At 41.1% G+C, this 27791-nt stretch overlaps 1 protein-coding gene across 10 annotated transcripts in view; it reads right to left on the bottom strand.

Moving 5' to 3' along the window:
* The window catches only part of cacna1g (calcium channel, voltage-dependent, T type, alpha 1G subunit), a 347077-nt gene that overhangs the window by 36870 nt on the left and 282416 nt on the right, over positions 1 to 27791 (bottom strand). For 7 of the 10 annotated variants that reach the window (XM_079577933.1, XM_079577929.1, XM_079577937.1 and 4 more), the window contains one exon: positions 2054 to 2205. In XM_079577933.1, coding sequence (XP_079434059.1) covers positions 2054 to 2205 — 152 coding nt within the window. The remainder of the gene's footprint in view (positions 1 to 2053; positions 2206 to 27791) is intronic. The other 3 variants (XM_079577934.1, XM_079577932.1, XM_079577936.1) reach the window with 1 other exon arrangement.

Raw genomic sequence — 27791 nt, 5'->3', positions numbered from 1 at the left:
CGAGCACACCTTAATATAAAGCGCTTCCATTGTTTATCATTAGGCAGTATTTATCATGTACTCATAAAGTGTTACGTTTTTGGTTTGGCTAAAGATGATGAAACCTGGCTTTAAACATCCTCAGGAAATGGTGTCTGGTATTTTTTACTTTATCAAACATTGAACGTTTATAGGCAACAAAAGGTTAAAAGAAAAAGGCCAAATAATTATACAGATTTTTTGTTTTTACAATAAAAGTATGTTTAACTCTAAATTACCATGATTGCTTTTGTTTGTTTTTATTTTTTTGACAAGTTTTAATGAGCACAAGGATGGAGCTGAGGTGTTGTCCTGAGGCAATCACAACTCCCTGAGCAAATTACCAGAATGTAAATAGTTACTGCACGGAAAGAAACCCGCATTAACCTCTTCAAAACAACTTCAGCTTCTCCAGACTTTCCCCTCTTTGATGTATTGAAACTTGTATCATTTCACCTCATGAACCCTCACTATTGCTTTTTGCTTGCACTGAAGCATCCTCCTCCTCCGGCTGCACCTCAGATACACCGAAGCATTGGGTCACGTGCATAAAGCAAATATTGATGTTTCTTCGTGAGCCTGACACTTTCAAAGACCAGGTCAAATTGTTAAAAAAGTTTGTGTCCATCATCCTGTATCGACTGAGTGACCTCTGGAGCCAAAAGATCCATCAAAAGTGCTGCGCCGGAATCTTTTACAACGCCCGTGTTGATTTGGACAAGGAACTCGCTGTTTTCTCCTCACCACAGGTCATGTGACTCTGCCGCCATGTCTGTAATCTGCCACGATGAGAAAGCGGTGAGCTGCGAGTCCGGATCGCCAGCAGAATGAGTGACAACGATACATTTTACATAAACAGCTTGAATTATTATAATTGTTTGGCTGAGAGGAGAAGCCGTCGATCATTTCAGGTGAGACGCTGCAGGGGAACAGGAAACTTAAATAAAAGGATGAACAATCTGGAACTTTTGGCGTGGATTACTGGATTAACCCCTTAACTCCCAGCTGAACCGAGCACATTTTCTCCAGTTTGGCTTTACCCCAATTCAAAAGCTTCTGGAAAAAAAGGTGTGAAAATAGCGACAGAACTGAGATGAGAAGTGAGAAAACTTTGACAAAAAATGTGACAAAAATGTGACAAAAATGTGACAAAAAAATACAAAAAATGGACAAAAAAATGACCAAAAATGTGACAAAAAAAATGATTAAAAAAAGACAAAAAATGATTAAAAAAAGACAAAAAATGTGACAAAAATGTGACAAAAAATGAAAAAAAAGAGAAAAATGTCACAAGAAATTGACAAGAAATTGACGAAAAAATGACAAAAAAATGACAAAAAAAATGACAAAAAAATGTGACAAAAAATGACAAAAATGTGACAAAAAATGACAAAAAAATGACAAAAAAATGACAAAAATGTGACAAAAAATGACAAAAAAATGACAAAAAAATGACAAAAATGTGACAAAAAATGACAAAAAAATGACAAAAATGTGACAAAGAATGACAAAAATGTGACAAAAAATGACAAAAAAATGACAAAAAAATGACAAAAATGTGACAAAAAATGACAAAAAAATGACAAAAAAAATTACAAAAAAAATGACAAAAATGTGACAAAAAATGACAAAAATGTGACAAAAAATGACAAAAATGTGACCATTTTGTAATTTTTTTGTAACTTTTTTTAAAAATTACAAAATAATTACAAAATGATTACAAAATAATTACAAAATAATTACAAAATAATTACAAAATAATTACAACAAAATTACAAAATAATACAAAAATGTGACAAAAAAATGACAAAAATGTGATAAAAAAATCACGAAAAAATGACAAAAAAGTTACAAAAATGAGTTGAATACCCAACAAAAAAATGATGGAAGTTAAGGTTTATGTTAAACCACTGTGTGAAAAACAGCCTGAGCTAAAGGTCGGCATCTAACGGTTTACTTAAGTGGTTTATTCATGAACAACGTGCGACATGTACTTTGTCGTGGTGGTGGGCGTTTCCTTCCGGCCTGTACTGACCTCGGGCTGCTGGTAGTGCTCCATGGACATGGTGATGACGTTGAGGCCGATGACGATGGTGATGAACAGATCCAGGTAGTGGCTGGTGCACATCTTGTGGATGAGGAGCCGCGTCGGGGAGTAGTCCGAGTAGTACGGCTTGCTCTGAGCTTCTGTGGGAAGTGGGAGGAGCAAGGGGGGGAAAGGGGGGCGGGGTTTGGGTAGAGGAATTGGGGTAGGGGTGGGGCGGTTCACAAAATTGAGAAAGGGCGGAAGGCAACGGCGTATTTGCATGTTAGACACTTGTGTTGGTAGGGGGCGCTGTGGAGAAGATGTGGTTATCAACAAACAGGAAAATTTGGTTACAAACAAACACGGAAGCAACATTGCATTTTTAGTTTAAGATGAATTTTAAATGTTCTTACACTATTCCTGGACTGCCTTTAGCTTTACATCACACCACATGTAGCATTGTTTCGATTAGCGTCTGCAATGTCTTACAATTTATTTCCTTTTAGTCTTTTAATACATTTTTTTTTATCTTGTATCGATGATGGGACAATCGATAATGATTCCACACTATCCTTTAAATCCAGCTTAGTTGGGGTTAATAAAAACTTTTCTCCATTTGAAAGACAAACACCCATGCAGTAACCCATTCGGAGGATCACAAAATTAGCTTAAACCCTTAAACAGGCCTAACAGTCTATTTCTAATCTAATTCTGAAATACAAGGAGATGATATGTAGAGGTTAAACCCGTTAAAAGCTTATGCAATGTTGCTTTAATAACAAAGTTCATTGGAGAGATTGGGTCTGCCGTTGGGGATGGATAAAGTGAGACTTTCAGTTGATGAAATTATTGTACTCGTCATTATTTACTGTTTTAGTTATATATTTTAATTCAATTGAAGGACAAATGTGATTGTCAAATAACAGTAAAATCACATCCTATGACCAAGGTTCATGCATCTGTTTAGGAAAATGTGGAAAAAAGTAAAACTCTTTAAGACTCAATATACTGATTGGAACTGTTTGCTCGCACTGGTGATTTTTAAGATGTCAACGGACAAATCTCAAAATCGTAGGTAACTTTAACTACCCCAATCAGGTTCCCATGCCCTGCTGATTAGAAGGGGTAAAACGAATAAAGACATGAATAATATTAATAAAAAAAAATAAAAAAAACATGGCTAAGCTGATATCAATGTTAAGTGTTCACTTTGCTTGACTTTACATCTTTCACTTGATTTAATCTTAAACCCTTATATGATACTTGGAGTGGCCCAATCAGGCTTCATGAAAATCACCATTAATCAACACTAAAGTTCCCTCATTCGCACTTATAACCATGATTAAACGGAAATCAACATAAGTGCTTGCTCACACTGTTGACCTCGCGACTTTCATTTAGCTCAAGAGTCTTGGACGTTTATCAATCAGTGTCAAAGCTATGTAACAAATCAAGAGGCTAAATCAAGTTCCCGTACTCTATGGCCTTAAATTCCCCTTCAATCAACCTCAAAGACCCCTAACCCGTAGTTGTCTAAATGACTTTTCCCCTCCTGGAAGATTTAGTCAAAGATAAACCAACTCCGCAGTTGCCTGGAGTTACAGAGTCTCGCTTTTCCCTGTAAATCGGACAGGGAGACCCATTCTCTCCTTATCTTTTCGCACAGTGGAAAAAGGGGGGGTTAGGAACTGCTATACTCATCCATCTTTCGATTCCTGTCCAGGTCTGGACAGACTCAGCGCTCGGAGGAGGCTACACCTTATTCCCCCATCAACCCACGGTCCTTTGGGTGCCGTCTGTTTCCCAATTAACCCAGTAGGGGCAGCAGCTGTGGCAAGGCGGGGAGATTCCCCAAGGGGTGTAGAACAGTGCAGTAGAAGATATAGTATTCTCGTGAATTGGGTTTCCCCCTTTTTTTTTTTTCTTTCTTTACAGCCGAGAAAGTCCGCTCGTAGATCAGGGCTGGAGACAGGCGCAGCTGAGTAAGCAAGAGGAGCTTTAGTGAATTCTTATGAGGAATAATATATCCCCACAGAGTTAAATATACACCTGCGGAAATGGGGCTTGTCCCTTGAAGCAAAGCCTGGCAGGTGCAACTCGTGGAAACGGTTGCGAAGTAGCACAACTGAAGTTTTAGGTAATGCGTTGTTTAATTATATATGGTTTGTGTGGCAAAATAAGTGAATCACAATTATTGCGGTAATAATGACCAACATTTCCCTTCCTGTGTCTTGCATAAAACCTGCTAACTTGACGAGGGCCGAGACACTAACTCTGACATAATTTAAATATTTCCTTTTATAACGAAATGAAAATCTATAAAGTGCAAACCAATATATTATGTAAACATTGGTGGGTTTAAGTACCTTTAAGCTATAGTAGTAGTAGAGTATAGTGGATGCAGCGCAGTAAAATAAAGGAAAAATCCACAGTATTCATCAACTCAGGGCCGAAAGAATCTCGTGGCATTTGATTTTGCGAGATCTTGTGACTTTTTAATCTCACGAGATCTGGTGGCACGAGATCTTGGCCGATCCCTAAAGCTAACCCTATAGTTTTGACCTCCAAGAACATGTTCTGATAGGCAATGTCAAATATTAGCACTCCTACAATGTGAACTGAATCTTGATTTTGAGGAAAAATAAGGTGAATCTAACCATTCCAAACATAGACGTAGAGAAGAGAATTGATCAGAAAGAGTGGACGTTCCCAACAAGGAACTTTTATCTGCGGTGGAAAAGTCATATGTCACTATGTTTGGGTTCAATCCCCAGATTCACTTGGGTCTTTTGATGGGGGACCTAGAACATCCGTTTTCCATGTAGGATTGCACTACTAATCGTAACTGAACCAAAATCGTGGTCCAGAATGTTTGTTCTTCTCACGGCAGTAGCAAATCTACGGGTGACTTTTCGGTTTGAACAGACCTGGAAAAGCTTTGTCGCCCACTGCTCTCAGTTAAATACCCAGATATTATTTTTGCGGGGTCATCTTTGCGGACAGTGAAAATTGCACCTGCTGATAATTATTGATGTTGTTGGCGGGACATGGACCCGCTGTTTGAACTGTGGGCTGGATTTGTGACTGGCTTTGACCTCCTGTTGAGATGCGCAAGCCACAAAATGGAAATAACAGGACTGCCGGAGAGCACACTTTGGCTTTTCAAATAGTCAGTCAAGGCGGGACACTTTCGGAGGTCGCGTGGGTCACAGAATATTTGGATGTGGTGTTTTACAAACATTAAAACAGAATAGCCCAGCAATCCTGAAGCTTTAGGCGAGGAGCTGTACATCATTGACACCAGCCAACAGGGTTCAACGTAAACATCGGCGACTGCCAATTAAGGGGACATCGCCCGACCCTACAACAAACTCGCAGCCGGGTATGTGGTTGAGGAAAGCTGAACAATCTAAAGCAAGTTGAGTGAGTTTGTTGTGTGTTTATTATTACCAGTGCTCCTTTATAGACGTTCTTTTTCTGAAAAACAGGCGCAGTTACCGACAGAGCCAAACTGTTTATGAACTAAGCTAAACTTTTATAAGTAGATACGCTCATTTAGCTGCCATTTGTCAAATATATAATAAAGCGCAGAAGTGAATGTATTGTGCTGATTGAAGTACTGCTATCAGTTTGTGAATCGGAGCATTCCTCATCAGAGAACAATGATCGATAAATGAAGGCTATATATAGATGTTTATTATTGATAACGCATGAGTACTGTAACACGTAACCTTCATGATAAAGTAGCGCAGTAACAAGCTACTTTTCCAGAGGAGAAACAAGCTAACAAGTTACTTTTAAAAGTTGCGTTACCCAACACTAGCTAGGGAATTGAACCAAGGTTGAAAAGGTAGGCTGTCATCTGCACTGGGTTGTTTGGTTGTTCGCCCCCTCAAGAGGCTTTGTCGCTAACTAACAACCTTTTAGCAACAGGCTTGATTTAACTGATACAGTAGAACCAATAATGAGGTAAATGCCTCCCTAGTAGAACAGGGTTTGAAGCAGGTGAGACAAAATGTCCGCAATGTTAAGATACCCCAGTACAGAAGCCTGCTCATGCCTTTATAGATTTATGTTTATATGGAACATGCACAATTCCACAATATTTGGTGCATTCTGTGTCCAAATATTTCAGTACATTGCCGCTAGAGCTTCTGTGGTAGCCCATATCCACTCTATTTCCTTCTGTTCGTGGCTTTTTATAAACTAGGTTAGCCACTTCTCCATACGGCCCTGGGAGAAGACAGTGATGAAGCATGTTTACTGCATCTTCTGGCTGGGCCCTACAGGTTTATCCCTAATGGGACGAAGCAACAACTTATTCCATTCACCGGGAGTCGCGATTTTACAAGCTCCTCGGTCTTCTGTGGCTGAGCAAACAGATTTCTTACCCTGCTCTACTTACTATTTTACAGGTGCACAACTTGAGGAGAACGACTCACTTTGTTCCGCCTCCTCCGTATACCATCCTTCATCTAAATATGGAGCGACTTCTTTTCTTTTTCGTGTTCAGAGAGGGTTTGGGGGGGGGGGCGGGGTAGTTGGGAAAGCCAAAGTTTTTCGCCTCATTTGTTGAAGTTCTTATAAAAAAGTGCCCTCATTAATATAGATGGAGGAGAAAGGGCGAGACTCCACGAGAGATTTGGGATGGAGGGAGGCGAAAGAGAAGTATTTTTTTGCTGCACTTATCCTGATCTCTAGAGGAAGCGAGCACAAAAAGGTGAGAGTGTGTGCGTGAAATTACTTGCCTCTTTTATTCTCTACAGAGAAATTAAAGCAGTTTTTAATGGGTAAATGGATTTATATCACCCGATTATGAAACCCAGTCCTGTTGAGAGCGTTTTTTTCCCCATCTCGGGCTGAAACGACTATTATTAACAATTAAATCAGTCATCGATTAGTCATTATGTTGAGTATACGCAGACTCTAAGATATGTCATGTGCCAAGATAGGTTTTATCACTTAGACAAAACACAGCGACTAGATTAAATTTAATGTCTTTGATGATAAAACTTGTCTTGATGTACTCACGCAGCATCACTTAAACTCATCATTTTCCATCAAAAAATAATTACCCCTTCGAATAATTTTGACAAAAGAGCATATGGCCTCATAGTTGGAAGATAAATGATACAATGTCCTTTTGATAGGCTGGCTTTGATGTGGCAGGTGTAGCCTCCTCTCAGACCAGGGTGTGCTGTAAAGATAATTATCTATGGTTAAAAAAGAAAAGGCCACCACCTGCAAAAGCGTGCAGGTCGTGACCTTCAGACACACATGTGCATGGACACTCAGGCAGGCTTCTCTCAAGGGTGTTGGCTCAGGCACAACCGACTTTTGGATTTACTGCATTTTATTGCAGTACTTGATATTATCGTATTATCTTCCAAGTGAAAATACTTCATTTGTAACTAGAATAAAAATTGCATAATAAAAGCCTTTGTTGTTGTTGCTGCACAGGTCATTTGAATTTTGTACCGTCTTACAGATAATTTAACTATGTCTGATTACTATAAAAGGTGTTTTAATAATGGTCCATGGGTAATTGTGATGTCTAAATGTACCTAAGCCTACTACTTAATTTGATCAAAAACACCTGTTTTGAAATCTGCCTGAAGCCCCAAGAAGAGAAAATAGTGTTAGAGACGTAAAAAAAACATGAAAATCTCCAGTCCAAAAACAACCCCTCAAGCAAAACCTCCTTAACATTCTACATTTGACTTACCTTTCAAACACTTTCCTATATTTGAACATGAAAGACTGGGCATGGAGGGGTTGCTTTTGCACATGGCCATTCTCAAAAACATTGGGCAACAATACATTTCCTTTATTGGGAAATACAGAGTGAGGTAGGGCAACCTTGTCTTGTACCCCCTTTGATACATCACAGCACAACACTATGGATACCCTGTGACCATCCAGGTGCTCACAGGTCTTGAATTGTGTATGTAGTGTATAGCGACATGAGTCTGGGACAGTTTGGATGTGTCTAAGGTGGATTGTGAGGTGAAAAAGTGCCAACTACAAAATGCCAAAGATCACAAGGGCCTGAAAAAGACACTCCACAACACAAGACTTAGCGATGCAAGTGCCAAAGTTCTCTCAAAGGAAGGTATTTGCATCAGGACTGGACTGACACCGTATGGTGTATGGAGTTTGGAATGAGTGTGAATGTTGAGGAAAGACTGACTGGGAAAGGATGAAAACAAAAATGAACATAAGAAGGCTTGGGGTCAAAGCGCAGCATTGCATAATTGAGATTCAGGTAAACTTTTCGGTGCACTCACAAGACACTTTGAAACACTTTGTTGCCATATGGCTGCTCCTTTCTTTTTTCAGCAAACTAGTCCTTCTGCACTATTCTAACTAGTTTATCATGAATAGTTTTTCTTTTCATCATGGGTTTCACAATGAAGTTGTCATTGGGTGCATTTAACAAAACCTTTAACTGCGTAAAACCACACCTTTATTTAGGCTTGGAACCTTAACAACAGCTCTGTCTCACTCTATAATGTCAGTCAATGAGGTTGTAATTGTGGAGAATTAGTATATAATTAGTATGTTTGTTTTTCCAATTACTGGAAATAAACCATATGCCACTTTGAGGTTAGTATAGTCTTGCGTACATGAGTTCATATTATTATTATTATCATTATTATTAATACTCCTAAACTGACTTTTAACCAGTTTTTAACCATGTTGTAATCTTATTAGAGCTTTGTTTCATTTCATTTCATTTGAGTAATTCTCATTACTCCCATTACTTAATTTCTCCATCACAGGAGCTCAAAACATTCTGCTCCACCTGCTGATGGCATCAGGTGGTTTAAAGTTGAGATAGCTCAACCAGACTCATGAGATCATTCTGATTTCCCCTGTTTTCGAATTGGCTCCACTTCAAATCATTTATTATTCATACGTGCGTGATACAGTTTGTAGCTTTACCTTACTTTATTCAGTTCACTCCTCTCTGCGCCATTACATTCCACTGCTTAGATATTGGGGATATATCATTTTAACCATTTCTCCATAATCATATTGTTTATTAATCCAGGCAAACATATACAAAATTGTGGAAAAAAACCTACACTAGGCATTAAAGAATTCCTTCAAGTAAATAAAACATTTTAATTTCAAAATAGAAATGGGAAGTGTTTTTAAGTATCTTGTCGAGTGCATTTACATTTCCAATTCCGACCAGCGGAACCGATTGCACGGCTGCGGCCGCTGCTTTTACGCCCCAGACCTTCGCTGTGATGGTTTCAGTAGTAAACCTTGAGACTTAGTGCCTGTCTGGAGTAAAACATGTCCAGCTCCGTGTCAAAAAATGAGCTGCCAAATTTAGAAAACCAGCAAGCACTGAGTCTTCCAAAAGAAACTGCAAACAAAAAAAAGGGTTAAACAATTCCAAAAAACAACAACAACGACAACAAAACTGGAATTCCCACATGCTCTGCTGCTGCAAAGACGTCGGACACGGACATAAAAAACGGTTTGACGACATTGTGGAATTACAGGACGTGCAGCAGAGCAAATTAAGAAGACCAGACGGACGCACACGAGGGGGTTAAGAAAGTAAGCATTCAAAATTATTCAAAATGACATGGATACACACTCTCTTCACACACATTGTTTTTTTGTTTTTTTCTGGTTCCAATGGTGGACTGTCACACCTCTTTCTGAGTCATACTTGAGCAACATGGATCGAGCGGACATGGGGGAGGCTGGGATGGTGAAGCAGTTGTTGGGTGAAGGAAAGGCGGAGGGAGAGAAAGGAGTAACGCGGAATGAAAGGGTGCACAAAAAACTACAACTTTCCAACAGTCCGGAATACCACTTCCCATGAAACTAAAACGTCCAGAAAACCGTAGTCATCTCCTCCTAACTTAGCATGGATTGAAACCACAGAAAAGATTCCGTACGTTGATGTGAATGGGGACAAAACTATTTTGGCAATAGCACAAATGTCCGCGATGTGTCAAATTGAAAATCTCTTTAAGACAGAAAGGTGAAAAGCAATAGACTGTGGACTATGAACCATCTCTTTGAGTCTTTTGAAACAATCAACAATCAAGGAGTTCGTACGGGGTTGGAATGGGGACGCGATTGACAGTTGAAAAAAGGCAGAGAAATGTAGGATATTAACGATGGGCTTATTGAGCAATGAGTTTCATAAAAATGGTGTGATGCTTTACTACTAATACTTCATGATGAGTACAATCCAACCATACTACATCATCCCAAAACTTCACGTCAACATGACAGCTGGTTCTAAGTTTGATCGAACCCCGTCAACGACAACTACAAGAAACAAAGGAAATGGAAAGCGCTTTAATAGAAAGAGATGATGGTTTGAAAATTGGTGCACTACACCTTTGCTCTGCCCAATCCCGTCAGACCTGAGAAGCTAAGCAGGGAAGGGCCTGGTCGGTACTTGGATGGGAGACGGTTTGGGAACACCAGGAAGCCTGGGCGAATGTAGTGAGTGAGTGAGTGGTTGGTGGTGGTCGGAGGTAGCCTGGTATCCAGACTAATCTCAGATGTTTATTAATTAATAAACAGGAGACTAGTCTGGCGACCCTGTCGTAGAAAAGCTACTGCTTGAGGCGGGACTAATGTGGGACAACCGAAGCGCATAGCAGCCAATGAGAACATAGCGGATGTGAGTTGTAGTCATTGGGACATTAACAATGGCGCTCCTGCCACACGGAGTTCAGTAAATGACTTCTGTCGTTTATGTCAGAAAAACTTAAGAACACAAGCATACTGGAGCATTACATGAAGTGGTTGCTTGTGTTGAAAAACTACAAAACAAAGGCGCAACAACGTGACGCCCGTTCAGGGAGCTGCTCTGATTGGTCGGTAGGCTCCATATCGCTGCGTCACTTCCTTTGAAAGCGCGCAATGGAGTGTTGCCAGACCCTCTTCTGTAAAGAAGCGGAGTCTGGTTGGCGAGACTAGGTCGGAGGGGCAGATGGTGCTGGACTGGTTGCCTCGCTTCCGTCAGTCAACCCCAGGGCAGCTGTGGCTACAATAGTAGCTTACCACCACCGAGTATGGAGTGAACGAATAGTGCAATGTAAAGCGTCTTTGAGTGTCCAGAAAAGCGCTATATAAAACCAATGCATTATTATTGTTACAGAAAGTAAATATCAAGCATGGGTTTAAAGCTGGCAGTCAATACTAACTAGGGCTGGGTACTGTTAAACGGTACCAATTAGGTACCGACCGAAAAGGGGGCAGTATCCAAACACTTCAGTGCCAATTTTCTGTACTTTTTCTCTCCAGACGTCAATAAATGATCAGCAGTGAGTCTAAAAAAAAGCCTGAACTCATGGGTAACACTTTACATTACGGGCCGGTAAGTCCTTGGTACTTACAGAGGTAATTCTAGATACTTATTGTGGTACTTACGGTGGTACTTACAGTGATACAGTGGTAATTCTAGGTATTTATCGTGGTACTTACAGTGGTACTTATAGAACTTATGGTGGTACTTATAGTGGTAAATACTACAATAATAGTCGTACTTCTAGGTGCTTATTGTGGTACTTAAAGGATACTATAGTGAGAATTACCAGGTATGTACTTCTAGATACAGTGGTAACTCAGTAATGAACTTAGTAATGAAGGTTGTACTTCTTGTTTTCTCTATTGCTGATTTATGTTGTTTCATAGTCACACAATCCTAGAAATGACTTCTGTATGTTGAAGTACCACATTTACTACCTATGAATTGCTGCTGTAGTATTCTTGAATTACCAATAAGTACCATAGATGTATCACTGTAACTACACGAAACAATCACTTAAAGTACCAAAGTAAATAGAAGTACAACCTTAATTACTAAGAGCATTACCACTGTATCTCTTAGTAATGAGAGATAGAGTGTTAACTCTGTGTCTCCCTGACCCTAACCCTAATTACTAGTAATTACCACTTTTAGTACCACATTAACCTAGAGTTACCACTGTAAGTACCACTTTAAGTACCACAATAAGTACCAAGAAGTACCACAATAATTACCACTGTCGTTACTAGTAATAACCACTGTAAGTACCACGGACTTACCGGCCCGTAATGTAACGTGTTACCCTATAACTTACTAAGAATTAAGTCATTATTAGAGATGGCATACCGCGGTCTGAGCCAGGACTAAACCACTAAACTAGTTAAAAACCAGGAGTGAATAAGAAACTAGAGCTGTTAGACCAAGAGAAAAGCAGTGACAACAAGAAACACATGGGCTCTTTACCTGAAGTTACTGCTGCCGTTACTAAACTCCAGCTGCACCAGAGGAAGAGATTAAAGATTGTTTGTGGATAAAGTGAGCACTCACTCTGCACTAGCCCTTTATGGAACAGTTTCGGTAAGTTATTGGTGACAGAGTGAGCGCTCTCACTATGTCACAGATCTTTGGCGTGCGGAGTGTTTTCACTTTGTCGAACAACGCAGTGTGTTTACAAAAGTTTAGCTGAAAGAAAACGGTGTCCTGATGTGGATCTGGTCTGTCTCTGCAGCTCAGGAGGTAATAATGTCCTTTGTCTCTTTTTATCACCGCTTAAGTGAAAATTCTGCTCTAAAAATTAAGTTACAGGTGACGCTGCTGCGGCCGGTGTTCTTTCTGTTGTGCTGTTTTCTGAACTATACTATTTTTTCAACTCTTTATTTTAATTCACTTAAAATAACATAGGTATCGGAAAAATTACCGTTAAGGCACCGGTACCAGAAAGCAGGTATCGTTAAAGCACTGCAAAAAGTATTTAACTAGATCAGTATAAACATCTCAATTTGAGCATAATAATCCAAATTTTAGTTGTTTTGAGTAGTTAAGAAGTTCTTGTGCATTTGTCCTAGATTATTTCACTTGTTCTGAGATGTTTCTGACTCGTTTCGATACATTTCGTCCTTATTTCAGGTAATTTTCTTTGCCAATGGGGTAAGAAAAATGGTCTTATCTCATTGGCAATTTTACTTTCTTATTTCAAGCGAGATTTACCCTAGAACTGGTCTGAAATGTCCTCAAACAAGCAAAGTAAACTTGGTCCGATCAGGAAAAGTGTCTAAATGAGTGAAAACCGCTCGAAACAAGAAACATTTCCTCAATTCAAGTCATTTAAGCCAATGCTTGATATTTACTTTTTGTAGTGTGGTATCGGAAAAAAAAACCAAGGGTACCCAGCCCTGATGCTAACTTACAGAACAGTGATGGGATTTATGGCTCTTTACCGGGAGCCGAGCCTTTGGGATCCGTTCATTTCAAAGAGCCGTTCAAAAGACTGTCTCTTTTTCATGTAAATTTTCAATAACGCCAGCCAGATAACTCACAATGTAAAAAGCATTAATGCTTTTTACATTGTGAGTTATCTGGCTGGTGGTTGGTGGTGGCTGATGGTTTTATCAAGTCAACAAAACAAGCTAGCAATGCTTTTGTTAGCTGCAAACTCCTAGCTAACTTCATTCATTCAACAGACTTAGCTTTGAAACTAGCGTAGAAATCCAAATTGTTGTTGGTGTCTAGCTTTTTAAGAAAATGTTTGGTAACACTGCCATGTTTTGTTCTGAGCTTTATGCCAGTTTAGTTGGCATATGGCTTTAAATAAACAATGGCTACTACAGAGGGCTTTATTCATACTTTGAACTAAATCCAGTGATAGCATAAAGAGAAGAAAGCGTAAAAGAAAAACCCAGATGCAGTTCTTTTACGTAAGGCGCTGTGAAACATTTCTAATGCTATTCTGCTCAACGTAGCTTCCCCCCCCCAGACATTTCCTGAGATTAAATATTCATAGACCCAAGTTTCCAACATTAAACATTTACGCGTTGTGTTGTTGGGTCCCTTTCTCCTTTTCACAAATTACCAACAACTTTCAAATCCAAGTAAGCCATTACTCCTCTCAGTCCCTTTGCTGACGGTGAAGCAGTCGTTAAACTTACAAAGCTGTTTAGGGCAAAATAAATTGGAATATATGAGGCGCTATATTTCACTCACGGGCGCAATTGATCGGTATTGTCACGGTCGCATTGATTAAAGTCAAAGTGGGGACGAAAACACCGGCCGTTATTGAGGAAAGAAGTCCACGTCAGGCAAATAATAGTCAAAGTTGCATATTTTAGCGGTGGCCGACCTTAGTGTATCAAACAAGCGGAATACTGTAGATCCAAGTCTGTCCGTCCATGGGAGTGGATCTCTCCTTCTGTGGTTCTCTCCGAGGTTTCAAGTTTTGGAGTCTTTCCTCGCCCTGCTGGAGAGTCTAAGGACGGGGACACCCGCGCTGAGCAGCAGATTGTGTCACATTTCAGTCAGAACTGCAGCTGAATTAGTTTTAGGCCATTGTTTTCGTGTTTTTGATGAATGTATACAGTAAAAAGAGTTGAGCAATGTCTTTGTTGTGGGTTCTGTCCCTAAGGAAAACATATATTTTCTAAAAAAAAAAAAAGATTTAATACCAGTGTGAATCTGAGGTCTTCATTTTAGCATAATTAATTTGATGACCAGCAGCAACCCTGTAATAACTCCCTGAATCAGAGTGGATTGCATTGCACCAGTTTAAGCCCTTACTTCAGCATCGCTACATGTTACAAATGCTCTAAATGTTCATGCTAACAGAGCATGTGGTCAGGTTGGTCGTCACTAAATACTGCGTTACAACATAGGCCTCGGTGTAAAAACAACAACAAAGAAAGCGCACATTAATAATTGTGACCTGAGGGTCTGATCTGGACGAACTTAAAGGCACACTGTGCAACATTCTGGACTATACTGTTGCCATCAGTACAAAACATGCTCCTAATGAGCAGCTCAACACAGAAAAGAATATTTTTGCAGTGGGTAATCAAAGAATAGATTTGGATGAGAACCTAACCTATTCAGATCTCTGCTGACTATACTCACGTCTCCATGGAGACGTACCCACTCCCGGTAAAGTTACAGTGGTGTATTAGGAGAGGTGAGCCGCTCACAGCAAAGACACATGTCTGTTTATACATGTATGAGGTATTTTTCCATGATGAAAATATCTGTCTCAAAGTAAATGTAAAAATAATAACATTTTGTTCACTGGGTAAAATTCTATGCGTTGTGGCTTTAAAGCAGTATTAAGTAACTCTTGCCCCGAGCAGTGTTGTTTTCGTCAACAAAGACGATAATGAAACGATGACGAGCTAAAATGAGCTCTTTGGGGACTAGAACATGACGAGACATTTACGAGTTTACGTCAATGAGACGAGACGAGACAAAAATGGGAGAACACACTGGTAAACGTGACACGGAGCGGCGCCGTCCTCTTTCTCTCTCTCGCTCTCCCCGTGGCGTGCAGTGCACCGCGAGAGTACATCCTCCTCGGAGAGCGTCTGACCATGTCACGTGACATGTGACTTTACTTCCAATAGGGATATTGTACATCCAATTACACAGTGGAAATATTTTCACTCAAACTTGGCTGTAAATACTGCTTAAGTGGCACTAGCCCCAGTTAGCCTGTGTTAGCCTGTTAGCTTCTTCTTCATGATTCTATTAGTGTGTATTGGTGACTCCAGTGCGGTGGCAGTCAAGTTGCAATTGTGGAGACACCAGGGGGAGATGAAAGACCCCCCGATCATCCCATTAACACTTGTATTACCCCCAGAGGGACGACGGAGAGGACTTATTAAGGTACACAGTTTACCTTAAGGTGCTTTAAGATAAACTTAACCTAAGTAGGAGTGTGTTGTGTGTGTGTGCGTGTGTGTGTGTGTGTGCGTGTGTGCGTGTGTGATTCCACAGTCTAAACTGAACTGTTTTGTGTGTCTGTTTTGGTGGAGAAAGAATGCGCGTTTGAGAAAGAGTGTGCTTTTTCGACTTAACAGCAGAAACAAACATACAGTACATTTGTCACATTTAACCAAGCGCTGACCTGTTTTGGAGACGTTTATTAGAAAGGACAGCCTACACGTTTCGAAACCGCCGCGTCCTCGTCAGCGTCGAAACTTTAAAAGGAACGGCAATGGGAGCAGCCGACTCCCCGAACTCCACCAGGCTCGACTTCTTTGGGCCTTCGGGAGCAGCGGAATGTGCACAGTGAATCCAATCCATTCCGACAGTTCATCAGATTTTATGGCAGATATATTGATGTTCTTTTTGTTCATCTTTAAAGGCTCCAAAGAACAACTGCTCAACTTCCATACCTACTTAAATGATCAGGCTCAGTTTATTATTCACACAAAAAAAAGTACTGATAGAAATACTATATTAAGAGCTGAGAGTTTCCATCCAAAGAAACCTTGTTTCTAATATTCCGTTTGGACAGTTCCAAAGATTTAAGAGAATGTGCAGCTCTGAGAAGGATTCTGACCACCAGGTCCAGGACATGTACAATAGATTCACACAGAGGGGCTATAAAACAGACACTCCATTCAGCCCTTGGCAGGACAAAAGGCCAGGATCGCAATGTTCTCCTGAAAAAGAGACAAACACTTCCCAATTTAAGAACAGGATTCTTCTGCCCTTTGCAATACAACAGTCCAGCTCACAAAACAAAACAATTATTAAAACTGCTGAGCAAAATGTTTAGCAAAACAAAGCTAACTTATTAGCAACAGCTGCTTCCGGCTCACTTCCAGAAGAAAAACGATAGATTTCTCGTTTGGAATAAAGCATCTAACACAAGTTCACTCCATCCCGTTCCATGAGGAGTGGTGGTTTTTGGTGATGGCGGCCCCGGTCCTTATCACGGTGCACTGCCGCCTGTGTAGTGACAACAAAGATTAACACCACAATATAGAAATTGACTTTGTTAGCCGAGCCCAAGGTGACGGGGATTTATGGCCGTGCACCGTGAAGGCAGGAGTGACAGCGTTCTCACTGACAGCGTTATCGGGACAATTCCAAATCCCAGCGCACGGCATTTATGTAAAACCTAACTGCTTATGTGCCACACGACAGGCTTAGCATAATATGTTCATGTATTTTGTGGATGTAAAGAGGCTTAGCGTGTGGGGAAGGGTCATAACCCTAGAGAACTGTTTGTTAATGTACTTTATGTGAATGTGAATATAGAGAGATTAGACGACAGCTTTTCATGTGTCATGGAGGTTTCACAGACTATGTACCAACAGTCTCTCATGCTATTTTAAGGTTAATATCATGTCATTTATATAAAGGGGTGAAGTGTGTCCCAGACCGTCTCTGATGATGATGGTTTGATTTCAAACATCTCTAATAAGCCATCAGATGCTTTCTAAAATAAAGGAACATCTCTAATGAACAATTACACACAGTGCACTTTGTAAATGTGATGTTGAGTTGTGGTTATAGTGTGTATGTATATTAAGATAAGATAAGATAAGATAAGATGATACTTTATTGATCTCACAGATGGAGAAATTGCATAAGAAGCCCATAAGTGTCAGTGGCTTATGCTTCAGCAAAACAAACATTACTTTACAAGTAATTGAGCACAAAAGGTCATGATCAATCCTCTTTTAGACACAATAAAGCTTTTTGTTTAGTTACAACTGAAATATTTCAGAAATGTTTCTTTTAGAATCTTTCTGAATATTCATCATTTGAGTTACTTAAAGCTGCCCTCAGCTGTGTCTTTTGTTTTTATTATCAGTAGGTGTCAGTAGTGAGCCCTGCTCCCTCCACACGCTGCTCTGATGATGGATTCAATGATAAATCTCATTAATCTATTATGGAACACACATTTATCTAGCCTGATAAACCACACCCACTTCTTTCTGCGCGAAAGGAGGTGGGTTTAGCCATACACCGTAAACACCACGACCGCCACAGAGAAGTGACAAGGTCACATCACTCGCTGCACCGCTATATTATCAGTTCAATTAACATTAACTTTAGCCAAAACTAATCATGGATGAAGGATTTTGCCTCCGCGTTCTCCGCGTGACTTTATATTCAGTTCATGTTTTGTGAATCGGACTCTAGCTGACGTCACGTCCGCTAATTGCTGATTGCTAAATTTCACTGTCAATCTGTGCGTTAGGCCCGCCCCCTCAAACTGCTCCATATGCTCCGTGAGCAGACTAACTCCCTGCGTGGAATGGACAGGGAAGAGTATGGCAGAGAACTGAACTTGCCACTGCTTCTGCAGAACAAAGTTCCCTTACTGTTTCGAAGGTGCCACATCTACTGATGCAATGTGGGAATGCAACCACTCCCTGATGATATGTGAAGATATGAGCGGAATGTGTCACGTGATCCTTTCATTAGCTTAACTGCTAATTGGTTTAGCATGTCGTACATATTTATAGCAGCCTGTTAAATGTATATTCTTATTGGCAAAGATCTTTAATATAACTCTTGACAGGATGTGACGTCGTTGACAAGGCAGACTTGGCAGCCATCTTGTGATTGGCCGGTGAGGCTAATGCTATTTCCAAGTCGTATAAACACGGGAGCTCAGTTTTCATTGATAAAACATCAACATTTGAGATATAGTCAATGTTTTTAATTTGTTATATTGCTGGTAAGTCTTGGTATTGCAAAACACGAGTTTTTAAATTAGATTTTTACAAGAGGAAATCTATGTAAAAGTAGTCAATTATAATGATGAAAAGTCTGCTGTTTAATTAACAAAGTGCCTACAGTGCAGTCGGATGGTTCACATGTGTTTGATATGGACAATATGGTCAAATGTTGGCGAAACAATACTGTAAACACCAAAGTTTGACAGCTCATTAATGTGAACATGGCTTTCCAACACATCTTCCTTACCCTCTCTCCGGCGATTGGCTGAGCAGTTTCCACGGCAACATAAAAAGCAAAGTAGTCGAGCAGCGGGAAGTAGCTGATGATTACCATGTTTCAGAATGCATTAGCTCAAAATAGGGAGCTGCTCTCTCGCGTGTTTCAAAGTTAGACATAAAAAAAAAAGAGGTCATTAACTAGACGTGAGTCAGAGGGAGGTCAGTTTGGGGACCACAGGACCACAGGACCTCAGGACCACAGGACCATAGGACCACAGGACCACAGGACCACAGGACCACAGGACCACAGGACCACAGGACCCCAGGACCACAGGACCACAGGACCACAGGACCACAGGACCACAGGACCACAAGGCCACAGGACCTCAGACTCAGGGCCCAGAGCATCAGCTGGTCATACACCTGGTGACATGTAGCTCAGTAAATAAAACATTAAAGCAAATATGTAAATAATGTTAAGTAATAGTTGCCTTTCAATATCGAATGAAAGTTGAAGCTTTAACTTAAAACAGGCTTCTTTAGCTTATTGCATTCATTAGCTAATATTTGAATCTCTAAAACTTTAAAAGAAGACTGAATAGACCTGAATAGCTTGTGGGATTTCTAGTGTTATATTTGACGACAAGAAGTTTCAGGAGGTAGAATCAAGCCAGTCTGGTCGATGATATTTACTGTAATCCCGACAACAATGGACAATTCCTGGACAACTGACAGCCTTCACAAACGATTCGTGGAAGCATGAGGCGGCTGACCACTCACGGCTTTCTCATTAGCAGTGACCTTTTGTTTTTGACGTCTACATTTTCCAATTGGACAAGTTTGACCCTTGACGGAGAGAGGGCGGACGTGTCTGCACTGTGACCTCTGTCCGGTCGGGACGTTTTCAGTGCGCCTCCATTAGATCTGATCCTCTCTCGCCCCTTCAGCCGAGCCCTGTCTGCGGTTGTTCGGCCTCCAGGGACAGCCCTGAAAGCGGAGTCCGAGGCTCGCCGCCCGCCGACGCCGAGCCGACAGATGACAGACTCCTACCTTTACATGGACAGCGATGAGTTGGGATTGGAACTACGGCTAACAAAGTCACTGCCTGGCCAAAAAAAAAGTGTCCTTTACCTGGATATAACTGTTCTGATCTGGGGCTGAGGATGTGGGGATCTGGGGATCTTTGGTGCAGCTGGAGTTGTAAACAAGAGCGCGTAACTTCAGGCTGTGCGGGGCTAAAGCTAAAGGTAAAGCCCATGTGTTTCTCGTTGTCACTACCGTGTTGTCACTGCTTTTCTCTTTTTTAAGAGCTCTAGTTTCTTATGCAGTCCTGGTTTAGTCCTGGTGTTTAACCAATTTACTGTAAGTCCTGGTTTAGTCCTGGTTTAGTCCTGGCTCAGACCGCGGCTCTGCCATCTCTGATAATGACTGAAGTGTGAGTAAGTTACAGCTTTGCTTCTGCATTTGTGCTGAAGCTGCTCATGAGTTCAGGCTTTTTTAGACTCACTGTGGATCATTTATTGACGTTTGGAGAGAAAAAGTACCGAAAATTAGCACCGAAAAAAAAAAGTTTTTCGATACCGCCCCCTAACGGAGCTTTTCGGTCGGTACCAAGTAGGTACCGTTTAACGGTACCCAGCCATACTCCTGAGCGACGTATAGTCCGGAAAATACGGTAATCGTTTGGCTGTGAAAGGTGTATGAAAATGTTATCTTTTCAAACCTTTTACATCACAAAGCCAAAGTGGCACTTGAGGAGTAAACTTAAAGTGTTTGTTGGAGGCTCTTCGTGCGAATTCTGCCTTCTGATTGGATGAGACAGATTAATATTTCTGAATTTACAATGTGCAAAACACTACACCCTAAAATGCAGTATTTTCCCATCAAAATACTACATTCTCAAGTCCCTTTTGCTCTATTTGAGTCTGTGTTTGCCAGAATAATGAATTCATTAATTGTCGATTAATGTATTAGTTATTTCAGCCTTTTATAACCTAAGCCCTTTCCTCCACTCTTACATTTTCTATAACAGAAAGGTTTCAATGCATTTTTCATAAAACACACATCTCTCTGCATCAGCTCCCTGGCACCGCCCATCACCACTGGGATCGGTTTTGCTACCACTTGGAACGAGATGTTTTGCATGTATTTCCAAGAGTCCACTTTTCCTGCACCGACGCAACTCCATTTCCTTGGCTGTCGTGTAAACGCGCCAAATGTGCCAATCACTGCACTTGCTCTTTCTTTCCCTGTTTGTTTACCGCCGCCGCACGGTGGAATTACCACTGGGCCCAAATCAAAAACACAACAACAACCAGCGCTCGCGACCTCGGGCGGGTTAGCACACACGCCGAGAGAAAGAAGATGCATATTTCACAAGTTGTTTAGTGCCATCTGTTCCCTTCTGCACACAGTACGCACGTACACCAAGAACAGCAAGAGAGGCTAAACTTACAAGGGGATATTCTCTATTAGCAGATACTCATTACGATAAACAATGACGAACACAGGGATGTCCTGAGAGAGAGGGCTTTTGTATCGCTGCGTTTGGATCCCCTGCACTGTCACTTTACTTAAAGGAACAAGGAACCACTTTCAGGCTGACTTTGTCCATAAGTTTGTTCTTAATGTTTTGCCTGCACAATTTTGCACTCCCATCAAAATCAAGTTTATGGTAAAAGCATTGGTTTGTTTGAGCTGAGGTCTATTTTTCAAGGGAGATTTTTTCAAGCTTTTTTTTTTTTTACCATGTTACAGTGTTGTTCTCTCATCAAAAATATACTTTGAACACCACAGCGGAAATGCTTTCCTCGCCTCTCAGTTTCTCAGTCTCTCAGTCTCTTACTAGGCTTTCAGCTCAGTGTAAAAACACTCGCCATTGCTCCACTACCGCCATACAAGACGGCAGTCCGTTTTTTTCCCTTTTTGTTTTGTTATTGAAAGATTGAAATATATTGGTAAAAGCCCAACAAATTTGATTTTCATTTAATAAATGAAATGAATAAACTAGATCAGTGGTTCCAACACTTTTCACACAAAGTACCATCTCAGGAGATACAGTTTCGATCAAAAGTTTAAGACCAATTGAGAAATAGTAAAAATTCACATTTTGCAGTTGGATCTCATCAAAAAGTGTCTGCTCCAGTAATGAAGCCTAGGCGTTAATTCAACCTGGTAGATAACACTATATTTCAGCATCACTGACCTCCAGCCAATGATCGCTTCCGTGAGGGCCACACCTCCACCTCAGCCATCAGCGTGACACCGAGCTCACACCTAGAGCGGCGGAAGAGAATAGAGCGGCGAGCCTCCATTCATTCTCTATGCTGACTAGCGTTAAAAAAATGTCAACGCTATGTAAATACAGAGCCATTTCCGGCGGCGACCACCAACCACAGGACACGCTCTGACAGACACCTGTGCGTAATTGGCTCATGCGCTTCAGCTGCGACTCAAACCCACCTCCACCTGCTCCTGCACAAGGGGGGCTGGCGAAGGAAGTAGAGCAAGCTGAGCGACGGAGATCGTTTTTTTTTTCCGCTTGGCGTGAGCCCGGGGTAAGAGCCGCACCTTCCTTAGCAGCCAATCATCGCCCTCGGTCCCGCTTTTACGCCCCAGAAATCATAGTTCGTTCGCTTCCTAGCTGTGCTGCGACCCGCCTCCACCCCACCTCCGCCTCTTCTACCTGCTGCATCTTCACGGGTCTCCCTCTCCAAGCTGTTCATCCATATTGACTTTCATACATCGATGTTACCGCTGGGGTCTGATCGCCAAAACTAATTCAACCTGGATAGACTCAAACAGACGAAAGCGGTGATTAGGAAGATTTATTGACATGTATATTAGTTTTGGCGATCAGACCCCGGCGGTAACATCGATGTATGAAAGTCATAATGGATGAACAGCTTGTAGTCAGGGATGTCTTCCCCCGGAGCCTGGACACTGGTGGTGGTATGGAAGACCCGTGAAGCTGCAGCAGGGAGAAGCCGTAGATGGAAGAGGCGGAGATGGGGCGGAGGCGGGTCGCAGCGCAGCTGGGAAGCGAACGAACCATGATTGCTGGGGCTTAAAAGCGGGACCGAGGGCGATGATTGGCTGCTATGGAGGTGCGGCTCTTACGCTGATGGCTGAGGTGGAGGTGTGGCCCTCTCGGAAGCGATCATTGGCTGGAGGTATGTGATGCTGAAAATCGTCTCCCAGGTTGAATTAACGCCTAGGCTTCATTACACATGTCAATAAATCTTCCTAATTGCTGATTTTGTCTCTTTGAGTCTATCCAGGTTGAAATGCCATTAATTTGGGTCGAGGATCCTCCGGCTCAGCGTTGGTGACATTGTTTTGGGTCTTCCATTTGAATTTATTGTTCCATAACCATCAGGATCTTTTGGGAAATTCAAAATAACTGTTTGACCCGAACACGTTTGACCCGAACACGTTTTTTTCACACTGAATCCACATTTTTGCACAGATTTGTTTTTTTTAAAGGCATGTCGTCCTAAACTTTCCAACAGACTATTTCAGTTTAATTGTTCTTTTAACCCTTTTCTAACCCTTTTCTTCTTTTTGTTTACTGAACCTTGTAAAGATCCAAACATGATTTTTTTTTTCTTACTATTTTTCAACTGGTCTTAAACTTTTGATTGGTACTGCAGTATGAGAAGCACGAAACTGGATGATACTATAAAATCCATGCATTTCGAGAAAAGGTCCTTTGAAATGCCAAGTTCCCACGGGCTGCATATTCAGTGAAATCATAAAAAACAAGATATTAAACCGATCAGACTCTTTTTTTGTTTTTGTTTCCGGATGAAAGCTTACAAACTCAGCCCAAACCCCGGATAAAAGAAAGAGAGAAATGAGCCAAATCATTCCTCGTACTGCGTGGCTAGTCATTGTTTCCGGAGTGGCCGCAGTGCAGGAAGTTTACCCGAAGGCAGCGCAAACAAACTCCAGACGAGCGACGACCAACGCGACAACCGAAACAGAAGTTCTGCGGCGAAGCGCAGAGCTGAGGGGAGGGGAGTCCGCTGGGGGTCAGGAATGCGGAGACTCTGACGTCACAAATGGAAACGAAGACAGAACACAAACCGGCATATACGCTGTGAGCTCTCCTGTCAAGACACTTACTGATTTAGGTTTGCAGAACTGGAGAAATAAACTCTGACCCTGAGAGAGCAGTGAACAGGTAATAATAATACTGTAGTGTTAGACATCCCCTGCCTATGTCAATACTGTATATGGGCTGAATGACTTAGGACAGTGATTCTCAACTGGTGGGTCAGCCCCAAGAGTGGGTCATGGAACCAATTTCAGTGGGTCACGAGTCTATTCCAGAGAACTAAGAAAAACTATGTTATTGGGCTGTTTTGTTCATGATTTTCAGTTTAAAGGGACTATAGGGAGTTTAAAAATGTTAAAATTAAAGCAGTACTAAGTAACTCTTCCCCCTAGAGACCATAAGCGCAACTGCAGGTGTCGTAGCAAGTTACGATTTTTTAACTTATTAATTGTCTTGGAGAGTAAATACTACGCTGACAGGAAAGGCGACAGGAGAGAGGGTTACTATGCATCAAATTATACAATGGAAATAATTTTTTTCACTCAAAATTGGCTGTAAATACTGTTGACGTTAGCCCGCAGTTAGCTTTGCCCGTTAGCCTGTTAGCTTCTTCTTCGTGATTCCATTAGTGTGTATTGCTTTCTCCGGACCGGTGGCAGTCAAGTTGCAAACATGGTTTTCTGTCCAGAGACACCAGGGGGAGATGAAAGACCCTCCAATCATCCCATAAACACTTGTATCACCCCCACAGGGACTACGAAAAGGATTTATTAAGGTAAACACGTTACTTAGTACTGCTTTAAGTATCTTCCTCCCCCTACATGTTCCTCAATGTCCTAATGTGTAGAATGAGCCCAGACCTGTTCACCACAACTGCCTCTAAAATCCTGCACTGTCACTCAAAAAAGGCGTTAAGTAGGTGTTAATAATATAGAAGCTGCAGTTACATGTAAGACCTGAGGTGGCAGTAGTGAGTATAAAATGACTAACTTTTGCATCTAGCCCCCTTTAACCCCTTAACTCCCCACCTGAACCGATTACATTTTCTCCAGTTTGGCTTTACCCCCAGTCCAAAAGCTTCTGGAAAAAAAGCTGTGAAAATAGCAACAAAACTGAGACGAAAACAATGATGGAAATGTGACAAAAACGTGAGAAAACGTTGATAAAAAAAGTGACGAAAAATTGATGAAAAAGTGGCAAAAATGTCACAAAAATGTCACAAGAAATTGACAAAAATGTGACAAAATGAGACAAAAAAATGACAAAAAAATGACAAAAAAATGTGACAAAAATGTGATAAAAATTTGACAAAAAAAGGACAAAAAATTGACAAAAAAATGACAAAAAAATTGACAAAAAATTGACAAAAATGTGATAAAAATGTGACAAAAAATGACAAAAAAGTTACAAAAATGAGTTAACAAAAAAATGATGGAAAAAATGATGGAAAAAAAAATCTGATGACGTGAGGAAAAAGATCCTCTCGGTTCAGGTGGGAGTTAAGAGGTTAAAGGCAGATCTACGGCTTGTTCAATAAACAGTTGTGTGGAAAATACAACATTTTGTCCAGGGTCCGGACATATGCAGTCATTGCTCTTGAAAACGTTAAACATGAACACATGTTGTATAATTACAAAGCAGAACTGATGACTGAACTAATGAATCAAAAATGTCGCCATCTTACTTCAATGTGATTCAAATTGTTTAGATATTTTTTTAATTCAGCCTTAGAAATGAAGTATATTGAGAGGATGAAAAGGCTTTGGGGTCCGGACTACAGCCTCTGGAGGTCTGGATCAGGACCCAGGTCCGCCAGTTGGGGACCCCTGTTCTAGGGTAACGGGACGAGCCAAACCACTTGAGAATCCCTTAGAAAGTGTAATTGCATTGGGATTTTTTTAAGATTAGCAAGTTTACATTTTCCAAACACATGACGCTGTTCGATTTTGTTTTCTTTTGTTTTGCCAGGGTTTGATGTCATTTAAAGTTGATTTGATTGATTGATTAAATACAAAGTTCACACTGACCCTACTAAATATGACCAGGAGCATTAATATTTGAGCATGAATAAAATAATATACACAAAACCACTTATTTGTAAGTACTGAAGCAGCAATAATGAAAAAAAAAAAGTTCATATTCATAAAGCCCTAAACTAGAGCGCATGAGTCGAGTTTGATCTTTTTTTTTTAACCCCAACATGAAGACTCAGATGCTAAGGAAGAAAACTTAAAAATCTCAATAGTGACCACTGTAAGATGCAACCACATAAATGAACATGCTTGGGTGGAAAAGCTCCAGGTATAACAAGAAACAAAAATGTCATTTTGGACCGTAAGTATCTACTTCAGATAATGTCCTGTTACCGCTCATTCTCGTTCAGGAGTTTTTTAATGACGCACCCTTCCCAAATATCCAAAACAGCATTCACACAATAACCATAAGTTTCCGCTCGACCACTTTGTGCAGACGTGGGCCAAAACAGCGCCGGGCTTTTCACGACAAGCCGCTTCATTTTCCAATCTGTAACCGCTAGCAACGAAACCGCAGCCTTTGAAAACCCGCTCTGCGCCGTCATATTACCCAAAACATCCAGCAATCATTTCACTTTTCCTCCAAGCGTCCCGCAATGCATATCCGAAAAAAAGGAATGATGTGTTCTTTCAGTATTGCTAAACCCAGTGGGGAACTCGCAGCCGTTTCATTTTCAATGATTGCACTCAAATTATTGTGTTATGACTTGGTTAAAATGAAAAAAAAAAAATCAATTTGTTTCGGAGGCCAGTTCCATAAAAGGACTCGTGTTTGCTTTGGAATAGAGAAACTATAGCTAAATGTGGAAATATCCCCCATAACTGTGGCTTAAAATCAATAAAACTAAGTGATGAGAGCCTAACAACCATTTTCTGATCATTTTTGATCAGAGCTTTTGAAACTACAGACATGTAAATGAGCTCCATAAACCGACTGTAGCTTAGTTGCAACCTGAAAATGTGAAGATCTGCGCCAATATTTCACCAATTAACACGAAAACAAAAAGTGTTGCTGTGATGCCGACCGTCCTCTCTCCAGGCCTAAAGTGCCCACATCTGTGTTAAAGGAACAGGCCACCATTTTCCCATACTGAGACATGTTGTTACCTGAGCTTAGACGAGTTGATGCATACCTGTCTGGTCTTTGTGTGTGCCCTCAGTCACGCAAAACGACCAAACATGTTGTTAGCATTTGGCCTCTCCCAGTATATTCCTATGGCTCCAAACAGGGTGAAGGTAGAAGCGACCCCGCTCTTCCACCAGACAGGTACAGTCAGTTAAAAAAAGTGAAAACTAAGTATTTTCCTCCCCCTACATGTTCCAGCCATGTCCTCATGTGTAGAATGAGCTCAGACCTGTCCACAACTGCCTCTAAAATCCTGCACTGTCACTCAGAAAGGTGGTAATTTGGGTCCGAAGTGCCGTCATGCACGAGCTTAATATAGAAGCTGCAGTTACGTATAAGACCTGAGGTGGCATTAGTGAGCATAAAACGACTAACTTGCATCTAGCCCCTTTAAGGTTGTATTATACTTGAAAAACTTAGTCATTTTCTTAGACACGCCCCTTTGAGCGGCACAGTTTTCCACATAGGCATCCTGAAAAAATGTGCGCGGGAAATAATGGCGGAGGACAATGAGAATACATACTTGCCAAACAGTATGAAAGGCCACTAGCGTCCGTCTGTGCGTAAACTCCACACAGAAGTTCCGTGCAGGACTTATAATGAGACCTTTAAGCTTTTGTGAAAGATTGCACAATGATAAGATCCCCTACGGCGTCGGCCGTCACAGTAGGAGCAGCAGAGGGACTTAAAAAACATTCACGCTCGAAAACGCTAGCATGAACCCCGCCCGAGTTATTGGAAAAGGTGTGTAATATTGGTGAGGACGGTCCCTGCCGAGCCAAAGTCGGTTGGGGACGTGTCCAAAACAATCCTTAAGGAAGTTACGCCCATGCCTGGACT

This window comes from Gobius niger (genome assembly GCF_951799975.1).
Source record: "Gobius niger genome assembly, chromosome: 19".
In the NCBI taxonomy this organism is placed as follows: Eukaryota; Metazoa; Chordata; class Actinopteri; order Gobiiformes; family Gobiidae; genus Gobius; species Gobius niger.
Note: the sequence above shows the minus strand (reverse complement) of the source record. Positions and strands in the feature narration are given on the sequence as shown.